This window comes from Notolepis coatsorum, assembly GCF_963971535.1.
Source record: "Notolepis coatsorum genome assembly, chromosome: 1".
Lineage (NCBI taxonomy): Eukaryota > Metazoa > Chordata > Actinopteri > Aulopiformes > Paralepididae > Notolepis > Notolepis coatsorum.
Window position 1 is genome coordinate 254402461 of NC_140165.1, and position 14098 is coordinate 254416558.

The window sequence follows — 14098 nt, forward strand, 5'->3', positions numbered from 1 at the left end:
AGTCCTGCAGAAGGAGCTCTTTAGATCTAGTGCCCAACGCAGTCCTGCAGAAGGAGCTCTTTAGATCTAGTGCCCAACGCAGTCCTGCAGAAGGAGCTCTTTAGATCTAGTGCCCAACGCAGTCCTGCAGAAGGAGCTCTTTAGATCTAGTGCCCAACGCAGTCCTGCAGAAGGAGCTCTTTAGATCTAGTGCCCAACGCAGTCCTGCAGAAGGAGCTCTTTAGATCTAGTGCCCAACGCAGTCCTGCAGAAGGAGCTCTTTAGATCTAGTGCCCAACGCAGTCCTGCAGAAGGAGCTCTTTAGATCTAGTGCCCAACGCAGTCCTGCAGAAGGACCTCTTTAGATCTAGTGCCCAACGCAGTCCTGCAGAAGGAGCTCTTTAGATCTAGTGCCCAACGCAGTCCTGCAGAAGCACCTCTTTAGATCTAGTGCCCAACGCAGTCCTGCAGAAGGACCTCTTTAGATCTAGTGCCCAACGCAGTCCTGCAGAAGGACCTCTTTAGATCTAGTGCCCAACGCAGTCCTGCAGAAGGACCTCTTTAGATCTAGTGCCCAACGCAGTCCTGCAGAAGGAGCTCTTTAGATCTAGTGCCCAACACATGTGCTTGTTATCCTTCATGAAATAACCCATTCAGCACCGGGGGGGGGAATACATACAAATCCACCAATAACGTCCCGGTGTGGTTGTATTGTTCTAGGTTGTATTGTTCTAGGTTGTATTGTTCTAGGTTGTAGCACCAAAACACTTATTTGGACACTTTGTTGTAATATAAAAGTAACTGTCATCTGATTGGCTGTATGTCTGTTTCAGGTCAACCAATGGTGGAACCACTTAAGTGAAGGCCAGCGGACCGTCACAGGTTAGTCCTCAGCTCCCCGTCTGTCTCCATGGTTTCTCCTACATTCAGTGACTTTTTATTGGGTGTTCGAAAGGAGCGTTTCTAGAATCACCGCATGGGTTAGTTGGTGCATGAGTGCTGCTGGTGCTCCACCACGTCCTCAGTCACGCGGTTAAACGGCGGAGGCAACCATGCAAGGTGCCGGCCTGCTCATCGGGAGCAGTTAGGGGTAGTGATGGCGAGATGAAGCTTCATGAAGCATTGAGGCTTTCCATCCAATTGTGCCACACATGTGTTGAAGCTTCATGGTGTTTAATTTGCTTTACTGTGCCATCAAGTGGACAATACATGTAGAACAGGCTGCGTGATTATAATGATACCATGGCTTTGGTGTCTGAAGCTTTGATGTGATGATGATGCCAATAAACAAATAATATTGTGTCTGTTTTTCTAACAGAATGATGGCAGGGACAGAGGAGGAAGTGCTTGCTTCATTCATTTTTATTCAGAAAAAGCAACTCAAAATCGACATGCCATCCTGCATTTGGATCATACAGATGTGATCAGATTAGGCACAGCAAGTTAGACATTACAGCAAGTTTATATGTAACGGAGCTGATATATCGTCACCTTTTTTGCGTTGTGTTTAACTTCGATGCCCCGAGGGAGTTTAGAACCCGGGTCTGCCGCGACACGGGCGACAGGTGACAGCACAGACCGCTACACCAAGCGGTGAATTCACACTCAATGATGTGTAAAGTGTGTCTTTTTAAGTGGAGTGAGTTTAACTCGCAGTACCGCTACTCGCCAGTCACTTCACAACGCTTGAAGTCCATCGTGACTGACAGTGCCTCGCGCTACCATCTGTTATATATATGTTGGGATTATTAGGATACACATTTATTTGTCTTTCCCAGTACTCCACGGGATTCTCCAACGCAAAGAAACTCGTAATGAATTCCTATGTCAACACATTGTGTTGCGCACCAACCCCGAAGCCATTTCCTGAATCAGTGACGCGGACCGAGGCTTCGGACGTCATCACATACGTCACCTGATACACGCCTCGATACACGCTCCACTTAAATATGCCTGGATTACTCGACACAAGCATCGATGCCTCGCTTCAAACGTCACATCACTAGTTAGGGGTTAAGTGTCTTGCTCAAGGACACTTCGACACGCTGCCGTGAGGAGCTGGAAGCGGAAACCGGGAACCTCTGGATTACCAGACGACTGCTCTACCTCCCAAGCCACTGTCGCCCCGCCTTGTTGTGGTTTCAGTAACATACAGTGACAGTAGTAGTTCAACGCAGCCCTCTGCTTTAGTTACTGACCTAAGAAGCATTTCAGAACAGGCGGGTGCATCATTGCCATTTAGCGATTTCAAAACCAATAAAAGGGTCTTAAAATCTATTCTAAATCTAACAGGAAACCAATGCAGGGACTTTAAAAGGTGTAATGTGCGCTCTCTCTTTTTAGGGAAAGACCTGCATAATGTTTAGGGAAAGCCCTGCATAACCCCATAACCCCTCGGTACCAGGCCGAGATTTATTTAACGTTGAACATATAGATCAATACAGTCCGTATTTAGTTTGATTGATTGATTGAATACTTTATTTTGACACAATCGTAGGACAAACATTTGAAAAACAAATAACAGTGTCAGCACGCTGGTCAAAAATGGATAAAACACAATAAAGCCAAGGCTTGTTTCCATTGTGGTCCAACATCCAATTCCAATCCAATTCCAACATTAAGTGATGTTCTTTTTCAAATGTAGCCAAGAGTAAAGACCCTAACTCTATCAAAACGGCAGTCAAAGTGTATATTTTCAGCACTACGCTTGTTTAGCAATGATTTAAGTGTTCTATAAATATGAGCTTATAAAACATCTCTGCACTTTGCATTGGAAATTGAAGGATTCATACGTGAGAACAGGAAGCACTCATGAAATCGTTGTCAAAAGCAAGGAGACCCAGGGCTTTAGATGGATGTCTAAATTTCATAAAACTACACTACCCAGCTCACACCAGCCTTCGACAACGGAAGTAAAAAAACGAATTCATCATCATAATTTATTTATTCGTACATGGAATTACCACAGTCCAACAGTACATATTAATATAATCCACCAAATTCCATGGCCGAAAGGAACAGGAAGAAGAAAAATTCTTATATATACCTGCCCCTACACACATACAGCACACTGATAGACTTATTGCGGAAAACCAAACAGAATATACCCATTTTGCAAAAATGGAAACATCAACACAACTAAATTAAATCAACATAAATAAACCCATTTTGTGTATCTATCAGTCAAACTACATATTTAGGTTCATTCTTAATTCATAATTCTTACAAGCCTTGCCTGGAATATCGTGTTTATATTGATTGATTGAAAATTGTATTAACAGATTGCAGAATGGGTACAATACAGTACAGCTCAATACACACAATTGTTAACACATTCAGCGCCAGATGTAGCTGTGGGCCGTATGGCGCTGTAATGAATGGGGCTACATGCCGGTGTTTGGAAACTATATTAAATATTATAGCTATGGATCTAATAATATAGTCGATTGTCATTGAGTTTCTTCCGGTCAAGATGCAAAAAACATAATTCTTTCATCTATACATTCCCGTTTTATACCGTGGTGAATATGAGTATAGTTTGAGTAATTCTGTGTAATCCCAGGAAACGCCGCTAAACAGCGTTTTAGTGCATTTCACTAGGAACCATGCCATTCCTCGCTTGGATCAACAATCAATCTGAAATCAACGCTAGATTATCGGTATTATGTTTCATCATGCATGCATGAAAGGGTGGGGGGGGGGGGTACCTAAAGGTACCTACTAGGGATGCCCCGATCGATCGGCCACCGATCGTTATCGGCCGATAATCAGTATAAATATGCGATTGGTGATCGGTGATAATGCTTTATTTTCGCCGATCGTCAAACCCGATCTCACTCGCTCGTCTCGCTGAGTTCTGTCTCAGACGCCGGGAGCTGTGCGGCGTCTGCTCCTCCCTCCAGCCCCTCCCGCACGCATGTAAACACGGGTCTAGTAGTCTAGTGGGACGGGACACGGGAGGACGGCGTCTCCCTGAGCTAACGTTAGCTTAGCTACCGTTACAAAATGACCCAGTCAACTATTCACTTTTAGTTTAATACATGATGAGGCATTGTCTAACCGAACGGTATCTAGCCGGCCAGCTACCGATAGCTCCTGACATCAACAAACGCTCCATCAAGTCTAGTAGAGACGTGTATGATAGCTCTGTTAGCTGTTAGCTGTTAGCTTACGTTAGGGCAAGTTAGTTCACTGTTCAAAACGAAATGTCCCATTGAACTAAATAATTCACTGAGGCGTTGTATTAACGCTATATATCCGGCTAGCAGTAGCTACAGATAGCTCCTGATATCAATGTCTTATAACACTGATTCGATGCGTATTTGAGCTGAGGGCTTGTGAATGTGATTTAACGTTATACCAATACTAGGGTCCAGCTGCAGCGCCGGAGAATCCTTGCCGTAGCTCGAGGCTACTCGAGTATAGGGTCCAGGTGCAGCTCCGGAGAATCCTGGCCGTAGCTGGAGGCTACTAGAGTACACACAGACAGTGGAGCTTGTTGCGTGGTGGCGATGTCTCGCAGATAATACAAGTACAAGTCTAATTATATAATATATATATTTTATAAAAAAAATTATAATAATTATATAAAATTAAATTACATTTTTTTAAATCAAAAACTATCGGTATCGGATCTTTATCGGCCGATATGGCTCACGACGATCGGTGATCGGTATCGGTGGCAAAAAACGTGATCGGGGCATCCCTAGTACCTACCGAAACACGTCGGTACTACCGAGTATCGATTCGCGTGAGATCCAACGGTGCCTATTGTCGGTAATGAGAAAAAGTCCAATGATGTCACGTTTTGTTTACCGCAGTCAACGGCACAATACATGTTTTCAAACTCTCTTTGGGTGTTTGCAATTCATGGTGAGTGTATATGTCTCTGATGTCTTGGTACAGTGGGCACACTGGGCAGGTTGTTAGAAAGTGTAGCTCATTTTCCACCTCTGCTCTTGAAACACTACTAACATTAGCTCCAAAGAGTCCAAACTTCCACTCCTTTCGAAACTTTATTTTGTTATCTGCTCACGCTGCCGCGGTGGGTTTTCTTTTTAGTGGTCGGCTTACTCCTTCCATAGTTTCGCATATTTGTAAATAGCCTGGTGCGCATGCGCTGTGACACCAACGGCGGAAATACACGGCTCGCTCTGTGAGTACCACTGGTTTTATAACAATGATTTAAAATGTTTATTAGCAACTCCGAGCTTTCAGACCCCAGCGCGTCACTGTACTTTGTACGCTGGGTACCTTTTGAAATTCATATCTGATATATTTTTTACCCACCCCGAGCTCGGAAGCAGTGCTTGGTGGTCCAAACGAGCCTGGTAGCTACATAGCTGAGAGTGACTGCATATTAAAAAGCCAGCCCCTGGCTTGCACATCGCAGTCACGGAAGGGGCTAGGGGGAAGCATGAATAAAAACACAGAAACGCACAACAAAAAGATTTAAATAAATGAACAATCACAATTTATTCATAGTTTCTAGTATTCAGGTGAGTGAACAGGTTGATTTATTAAAACACTAACAGATCTGCCTCTGATTCTTTCATTTTGGACTGAAAAGCGTCATCTGTCTGTGTCTCCAGGGATCATCGCTGCTAACGTGCTGGTGTTCTGCTGCTGGAGGGTTCCTGCTCTGCAACGCTCCATGATCAAGTACTTCACCGCCAACCCCGCCGCCAGTGAGTACCACACACTACAGAGTACAGTACCACACTACTACAGAGTACAGTACCACACACTACAGAGTACAGTACCACACACTACAGAGTACAGTACCACACACTACAGAGTACAGTACCACACACTACAGAGTACAGTACCACACTACTACAGAGTACAGTACCACACACTACAGAGTACAGTACCACACACTACAGAGTACAGTACCACACTACTACAGAGTACAGTACCACACACTACAGAGTACAGTACCACACTACTACAGAGTACAGTACCACACTACTACAGAGTACAGTACCACACACTACAGATTACAGTACCACACACTACAGAGTACAGTACCACACACTACAGAGTACAGTACCACACACTACAGAGTACAGTACCACACTACTACAGAGTACAGTACCACACACTACAGAGTACAGTACCACACACTACAGAGTACAGTACCACACTACTACAGAGTACAGTACCACACACTACAGAGTACAGTACCACACACTACAGAGTACAGTACCACACACTACAGAGTACAGTACCACACACTACAGAGTACAGTACCACACACTACAGCGTACAGTACCACACTACTACAGAGTACAGTACCACACACTACAGAGTACAGTACCACACACTACAGAGTACAGTACCACACACTACAGAGTACCACACACTACATAGTACAGTACCACACACTACAGAGTACAGTACCACACACTACAGAGTACAGTACCACACACTACAGAGTACAGTACCACACACTACAGAGTACAGTACCACACACTACAGAGTACAGTACCACACACTACAGAGTACAGTACCACACACTACAGAGTACCACACTACAGAGTACAGTACCACACTACTACAGAGTACAGTACCACACTACTACAGAGTACAGTACCACACACTACAGAGTACAGTACCACACACTACAGAGTACAGTACCACACACTACAGAGTACAGTACCACACACTACAGAGTACAGTACCACACACTACAGAGTACAGTACCACACACTACAGAGTACAGTACCACACACTACAGAGTACAGTACCACACACTACAGAGTACAGTACCACACACTACAGAGTACAGTACCACACACTACAGAGTACAGTACCACACACTACAGAGTACAGTACCACACACTACAGCGTACAGTACCACACTACTACAGAGTACAGTACCACACACTACAGAGTACAGTACCACACACTACAGAGTACAGTACCACACTACTACAGAGTACAGTACCACACACTACAGAGTACAGTACCACACTACTACAGAGTACAGTACCACACACTACAGAGTACCACACACTACAGAGTACAGTACCACACACTACAGAGTACAGTACCACACACTACAGAGTACAGTACCACACACTACAGAGTACAGTACCACACACTACAGAGTACCACACACTACAGAGTACAGTACCACACACTACAGAGTACAGTACCACACACTACAGAGTACAGTACCACACACTACAGAGTAAAGGCTATCCAGTACGCATACTTTCATTACCACATACTCCACTCCTGAAATAGTTTATTATAAAGTATGAGCAGTATATTCTCCTTGTTCCCCCCACAGGGACCGTGTGTTCCCCCATGCTGCTGTCCACCTATATTCTCCTTGTTCCCCCCACAGGGACCGTGTGTTCCCCCATGCTGCTGTCCACCTATATTCTCCTTGTTCCCCCACAGGGACCGTGTGTTCCCCCATGCTGCTGTCCACCTATATTCTCCTTGTTCCCCCCACAGGGACCGTGTGTTCCCCCATGCTGCTGTCCACCTATATTCTCCTTGTTCCCCCACAGGGACCGTGTGTTCCCCCATGCTGCTGTCCACCTATATTCTCCTTGTTCCCCCCACAGGGGCCGTGTGTTCCCCCATGCTGCTGTCCACCTATATTCTCCTTGTTCCCCCCACAGGGACCGTGTGTTCCCCCATGCTGCTGTCCACCTATATTCTCCTTGTTCCCCCCACAGGGACCGTGTGTTCCCCCATGCTGCTGTCCACCTTCAGCCACTACTCCTTCTTCCACCTTGCGGCCAACATGTACGTCCTCTGGAGCTTCTCCACCAGCATCGTGTCCATGCTGGGCAGGGAGCAGTTCATGGCCGTCTACATGTCTGCAGGTACGTGTGTGTGTGGAGAGGTGTGTGTGTGTGAGGAGAGGGGTGTGTGTGTGAGGAGGGGTGTGTGTGCAGGGCTTGACATTAACTTTTTCGCTCACTAGCCACTGTGGCTAGTGGTTTTCCAAAGTCACTAGCCACTCAGCATTTTCACCAGCCAAAAATCACACAAAATAATTTTTTCATCAATACGTTCCCATTTTATAGCGTGATGATGAATATGTTTAAAATCAAAATGCATATGATCGGTATCATGTTCCACCATGAATGCATGAAAGGGAGGGGGGGGGGGGGGGGGGGGGCGGCCGGGACGTCGTTTCTGATTATTGATTACCAATAACGGCATTCGTTATTGTAGCATCATACACTGATGTGTCATGATGTCATGTATGTTGTGTATGTCATAAATGTCACTATAAATAAAAAATGGGGGACCCTGATGTAAACAAGACAAACGTCTTTCGCTGGTCTGCATCCCCTTAACAATTGTGTGTATTGAGCCGTACTGTATTGTACCCATTCTGCAATCTGTTAAATAAAGTTTTCATTCATTCATCGGCTGGTTGGCTATGCTAACAAGACCTGATCAGCATGAAATCTACGTGAAATCGTTCTTACCTGTGGCCGGTTGGATCCCAAAAAGGATTTCCCAGTTATTGATCGCCATCTGGTAGATCGATATGTCCATTGGCTGATGCTATATTCCTTTACTGCATACTGAATTCGGCGTCGTAAAAGGTATTCCATGCGATCTGATGAAGGCATAGCTTCACGCTAACAGAAAAAGTAGGCCTGAATGAAAAAAATGTACATCCGGTCTGAAAACAAGGAGTACTCCATTCTCGAGACAGCACCACTACCAGGATCTGGCCGGTAATGCACTTTTCCGAATTGTTGTGGGAGTTGTAGTATTATGTAGTATCACTTGGATTGACTTAATTATTGCCGATGCCTTTTGTAGACTACAATTTTTCATAGAAAAAAAGTCACCGGCCACTGTTGCCGGTAGAATGACGGAGTTACCGGCAACAGCCGAATTCTACCAGCATTTGGCCGGTGGCCGGTGTTAATGTCAAGCCCTGGGTGTGTGGTTGAGAGGGGTGTGTGCGTGTGTGTGTGTGTGTGTGTTTGGAGGAGTGGTGTGTGTGTTTAGGGATGCCCCCCGAACCCCGGTTCTAAACGGGAAACAGTACTAAATTAGAAAAAACCGGAGTATTGATAAGCTCCGACGTTATCGGTACTGCTATCGGTAGTCTAGGAGCAGATTAGCTGCGGAGCTAACAGAGTGTACCATCCATCTGCGACGCAACGGTGGCAGAAACAGTGGACACAGAGTAATGTTAACGTTATGTCGAGTTCATACTAGTACTACACGTATGAACTCGACATAACGTTAACGTTACTCTGTTTCCATGAAGTGTTTAATTAGCAGCAATCTGTTGTTGAAAATTTTACGTAAAACCGGAAACGGAAATGCGAGGACAGGAAGCCGTCATGAAATCGTTGTAGTCATATTGTAGTCTTTTAGTCTTAACTAAAAGATTTTAACAAAATAAAAAGCAGCAGCACTAATTGGATAACTGAGTCATGTTTGCTATGTATTTCTTTCTATAGCGAAGTAGGACATTTGTTTCACAGTTTTCGCATGATGTTTTATAGATGGCTAGGTTAAACAGGTTTTTGTTTTTAAGAGGGGGGTTTTAATTTGATTTGATTGAAGTTTATTTCAAATATGCAACACAACAAACAAACATCAAGTACAGATATAGCCTTAAGCCGTTCAAATAATAAATGTATAATTGTTTTTGTAAATAATAATAATCTAAAAGAACCGATAAGAGTAGCGATAAAGTACCGAACCGTTAAGCAGTATCGATAAGAGTAGTAGTATCGATAAAATCCTAACGATACCCATCCCTAGGTGTTTGGAGGAGTGCTGTGTGTGTAGGGCTGCACGATTTTGGGAAATAATCTAATTGCGATTTTTCTGACAGATATTGCAATTGCGATTAAATTTGCGATTTCAAATGATTATTTTTTAACAGCCCCACAGAGGTTTATTGTAAAATGCAGCTTGTATCTGGCCTACGCGGTGGGTCTGTTCAGGACACTGAGCCTGAAAATGTTTCTTTTTACCTGGGAATCGATACCGGTACCCAACGGTACCTTTTTTTCTGTACTTTACTCTCCCTCTCTGAAGTCTAAACTTCACAACACACAATCTAAAACCCCTTACCTCACTCTCCCAAACCGATCTTGTATCTCAATGGGACTTCCTGGTTAAATATATATATTTTTTAAATGCGTTATTTTTTTTAGATTTGATAATTGCATCATTCCAAATCGCGATTTTGATTTAAAATCGATTAATCGTGCAGCCCTGTGTGTGTGTGTGTGTGTGTGTGTTTGGAGGAGTGGTGTGTGTGTTTGGAGGAGTGGTGTGTGTGTTTGTGTGTGTGTGCAATTGTAATATTTTATGAGTTGAAATCTCACATGGACTTTTAGTCGAAGGGCAACCCTGTCCGATCTCCACACGTATCATAGGTCGCTGTCGATTAGGGCTGCAACTAATGACTATTTTGGTAGTCGACTAATCTGCCGATTATTTTTTCGATTAGTCGACTAATCGAAAACCAATGTGTAAAAAAAAAGGGATATTATTATTATTATTATTATTTTTTTTTAACTACCTATCTTTGTGAAAGTGGCTTCTCAGCTCTGGTCCAGCTGAAGACAGAGCAGAGGAACAGATTGGACATTGAGCATGACCTCAGAGTTGCTTGTCTACCATCACCCCAGACTTTGAGACTCTTGTCAGGACCAAACAACAACATCATAACATGATGATCCCATAGCAAATTAAAATAATGACTCATGAAACATTTTAATTTGGATCTTGCAACTTTAAATGAATATAAATACAGTCAGTCAGTGCATTGAGTCAAGTGCAATCACTCATAACAACTTAACAAGATAAATAAATTAAATAATACAAAATTGGAAGTGTAGTGCACTGTACTTTAAGTTTAAATAACTAAAATAATAATAAGAAAAAAGAAATAACTAGCAGCAGCATCTGCCCCCAGCACCACGGCTGATGGGGCTGTAACTTGGTCCAGGACCAGGAGGGGAGGGTGACGTACACTACTGAGTACTGACGTCGTGGAACAGCTGTAGGGGGAGACGGGGATGAGTCAGATCAGACAGACTTCTAGGTCTTTTGTTTGCTGGGTGTGAGAGGAGTCCGTGTGTGTGTGTAATTGTGTATGTGTGTGTGTCTTACTCTGATCGCTGTGTGAGAGTGAGAGGAGTGTGTGTACTGTACTGTGTAATTTGTGTATGTGTGTGTCTTACTCTGATCGCTGTGTGTGAGTGAGAGGAGTATGTGTGTGTGTCTTACTCTGATCGCTGTGTGTGAGTGAGAGGAGTGCGTGTGTAACTGTGTAATGTATTGTGTGTCTGTCTGTATGATGATCATCATCTCCTGCAGGGGAACACAGTACACCAATTTCTTTAAATTGCAGTGAGTGCGAGCATATCGACATGCTCTGTACTTTAAATAACTACTAAAATAATAATATTAAAAAAATAAATAACTAGCAGCAGCATCTGCCCCCAGCACCACGGCTGATGGGGCTGTAACTTGGTCCAGGACCAGGAGAGGAGGGTGACGTACTACTGACGTCGTGGAACAGCTGTAGGGGGAGAGGGGGATGACATGAGTCAGATCAGACAGACTTCTAGGTCTTTTGTTTGCTGTGTGTGAGAGGAGTGTGTGTGTATGTGTGTGACAGACAGTGGTGGTATTGGTGGTGTATGTTAGTAGTGGTGGTGGTATTGGTGGAGTTAGTAGTGGTGGTATTGGTGGTGTTAGTAGTGGTGGTGGTGTTAGTAGTGGTGGTGGTGTTAGTAGTAGTGGTGGTGTTAGTAGTGGTGGTGTTAGTAGTGGTGGTGTTAGTAGTGGTGGTGGTGTTAGTAGTGGTGGTGTTAGTAGTGGTGGTGTTAGTAGTGGTGGTGTTAGTAGTGGTGGTGGTGTTAGTAGTGGTGGTGGTGTTAGTAGTAGTGGTGGTGTTAGTAGTGGTGGTGGTGTTAGTAGTGGTGGTATTGGTGGTGTTAGTAGTGGTGGTGGTGTTAGTAGTGGTGGTGGTGTTAGTAGTGGTGGTGTTAGTAGTGGTGGTGGTGTTAGTAGTGGTGGTGGTGTTAGTAGTGGTGGTGGTGTTAGTAGTGGTGGTGTTAGTAGTGGTGGTGGTGTTAGTAGTGGTGGTGTTAGTAGTGGTGGTGGTGTTAGTAGTGGTGGTGGTGTTAGTAGTGGTGGTATTGGTGGTGTTAGTAGTGGTGGTGTTAGTAGTGGTGGTGGTGTTAGTAGTGGTGGTATTGGTGGTGTTAGTAGTGGTGGTGTTAGTAGTGGTGGTATTGGTGGTGTTAGTAGTGGTGGTGGTGGTGTTAGTAGTAGTGGTGGTGGTGGTGTTAGTAGTGGTGGTGGTGTTAGTAGTGGTGGTATTGGTGGTGGTGTTAGTACGTGTCTTACTCTGATCGCTGTGTGTGAGTGAGAGGAGTGTGTATGTGTGATGTCCAATGTGTGTGTGTCTTACTCTGATCACTGTGAGTGAGAGGAGTGCGTGTGTGTAATTATAATGTATTGTGTGTGTCTGTCTGATCATCATCATCTCCTGCAGGGGAAAACACAGTACACACCATTTACAATTTCTTTAAATTGCAGTGCAGGAACGTGAGCATATCGACATGCTCTGGAGTGAGGCTGGCCCGCTTCTTTGAGGCGATGTTCCCAGCTGCTGAGAAGAGACGCTCAGAGGGAGTGGAAGTAACTGGAATGCACAAGTATGACTTGGCTTGTGATGCAAGGGTTGGGTACTTTGCCTCATTCAACTTCCACCAAGACAGGGGATTTTCTGTCTTTGAGATGGGCTGCTCTCCGAAGTACATCAGCACTTCGTTAATGATCGCTTGTGTGCGTGCATCCTGATCATTGCTCTCAGTGTCACTGTCTGTTGACTAAAATAATAATATTAAAAAAATAAATAACTAGCAGCAGCATCTGCCCCCAGCACCACGGCTGATGGGGCTGTAACTTGGTCCAGGACCAGGAGAGGAGGGTGACGTACTACTGACGTCGTGGAACAGCTGTAGGGGGAGAGGGGGATGACATGAGTCAGATCAGACAGACTTCTAGGTCTTTTGTTTGCTGTGTGTGAGAGGAGTGTGTGTGTATGTGTGTGACAGACAGTGGTGGTATTGGTGGTGTATGTTAGTAGTGGTGGTGGTATTGGTGGAGTTAGTAGTGGTGGTATTGGTGGTGTTAGTAGTGGTGGTGGTGTTAGTAGTGGTGGTGGTGTTAGTAGTAGTGGTGGTGTTAGTAGTGGTGGTGTTAGTAGTGGTGGTGTTAGTAGTGGTGGTGGTGTTAGTAGTGGTGGTGTTAGTAGTGGTGGTGTTAGTAGTGGTGGTGTTAGTAGTGGTGGTGGTGTTAGTAGTGGTGGTGGTGTTAGTAGTAGTGGTGGTGTTAGTAGTGGTGGTGGTGTTAGTAGTGGTGGTATTGGTGGTGTTAGTAGTGGTGGTGGTGTTAGTAGTGGTGGTGGTGTTAGTAGTGGTGGTGTTAGTAGTGGTGGTGGTGTTAGTAGTGGTGGTGGTGTTAGTAGTGGTGGTGGTGTTAGTAGTGGTGGTGTTAGTAGTGGTGGTGGTGTTAGTAGTGGTGGTGTTAGTAGTGGTGGTGGTGTTAGTAGTGGTGGTGGTGTTAGTAGTGGTGGTATTGGTGGTGTTAGTAGTGGTGGTGTTAGTAGTGGTGGTGGTGTTAGTAGTGGTGGTATTGGTGGTGTTAGTAGTGGTGGTGTTAGTAGTGGTGGTATTGGTGGTGTTAGTAGTGGTGGTGGTGGTGTTAGTAGTAGTGGTGGTGGTGGTGTTAGTAGTGGTGGTGGTGTTAGTAGTGGTGGTATTGGTGGTGGTGTTAGTACGTGTCTTACTCTGATCGCTGTGTGTGAGTGAGAGGAGTGTGTATGTGTGATGTCCAATGTGTGTGTGTCTTACTCTGATCACTGTGAGTGAGAGGAGTGCGTGTGTGTAATTATAATGTATTGTGTGTGTCTGTCTGATCATCATCATCTCCTGCAGGGGAAAACACAGTACACACCATTTACAATTTCTTTAAATTGCAGTGCAGGAACGTGAGCATATCGACATGCTCTGGAGTGAGGCTGGCCCGCTTCTTTGAGGCGATGTTCCCAGCTGCTGAGAAGAGACGCTCAGAGGGAGTGGAAGTAACTGGA

At 44.7% G+C, this 14098-nt stretch overlaps 1 protein-coding gene across 1 annotated transcript in view; it reads left to right on the plus strand.

Moving 5' to 3' along the window:
• Window positions 1–14098, plus strand: part of parlb (presenilin associated, rhomboid-like b) — a 52700-nt gene that overhangs the window by 4383 nt on the left and 34219 nt on the right. The window contains exons 4-6 of the mRNA XM_084318328.1: window positions 813–861; window positions 5571–5666; window positions 7674–7823. Of these exons, the coding sequence (XP_084174454.1) occupies window positions 813–861; window positions 5571–5666; window positions 7674–7823 (295 nt within the window). The remainder of the gene's footprint in view (window positions 1–812; window positions 862–5570; window positions 5667–7673; window positions 7824–14098) is intronic.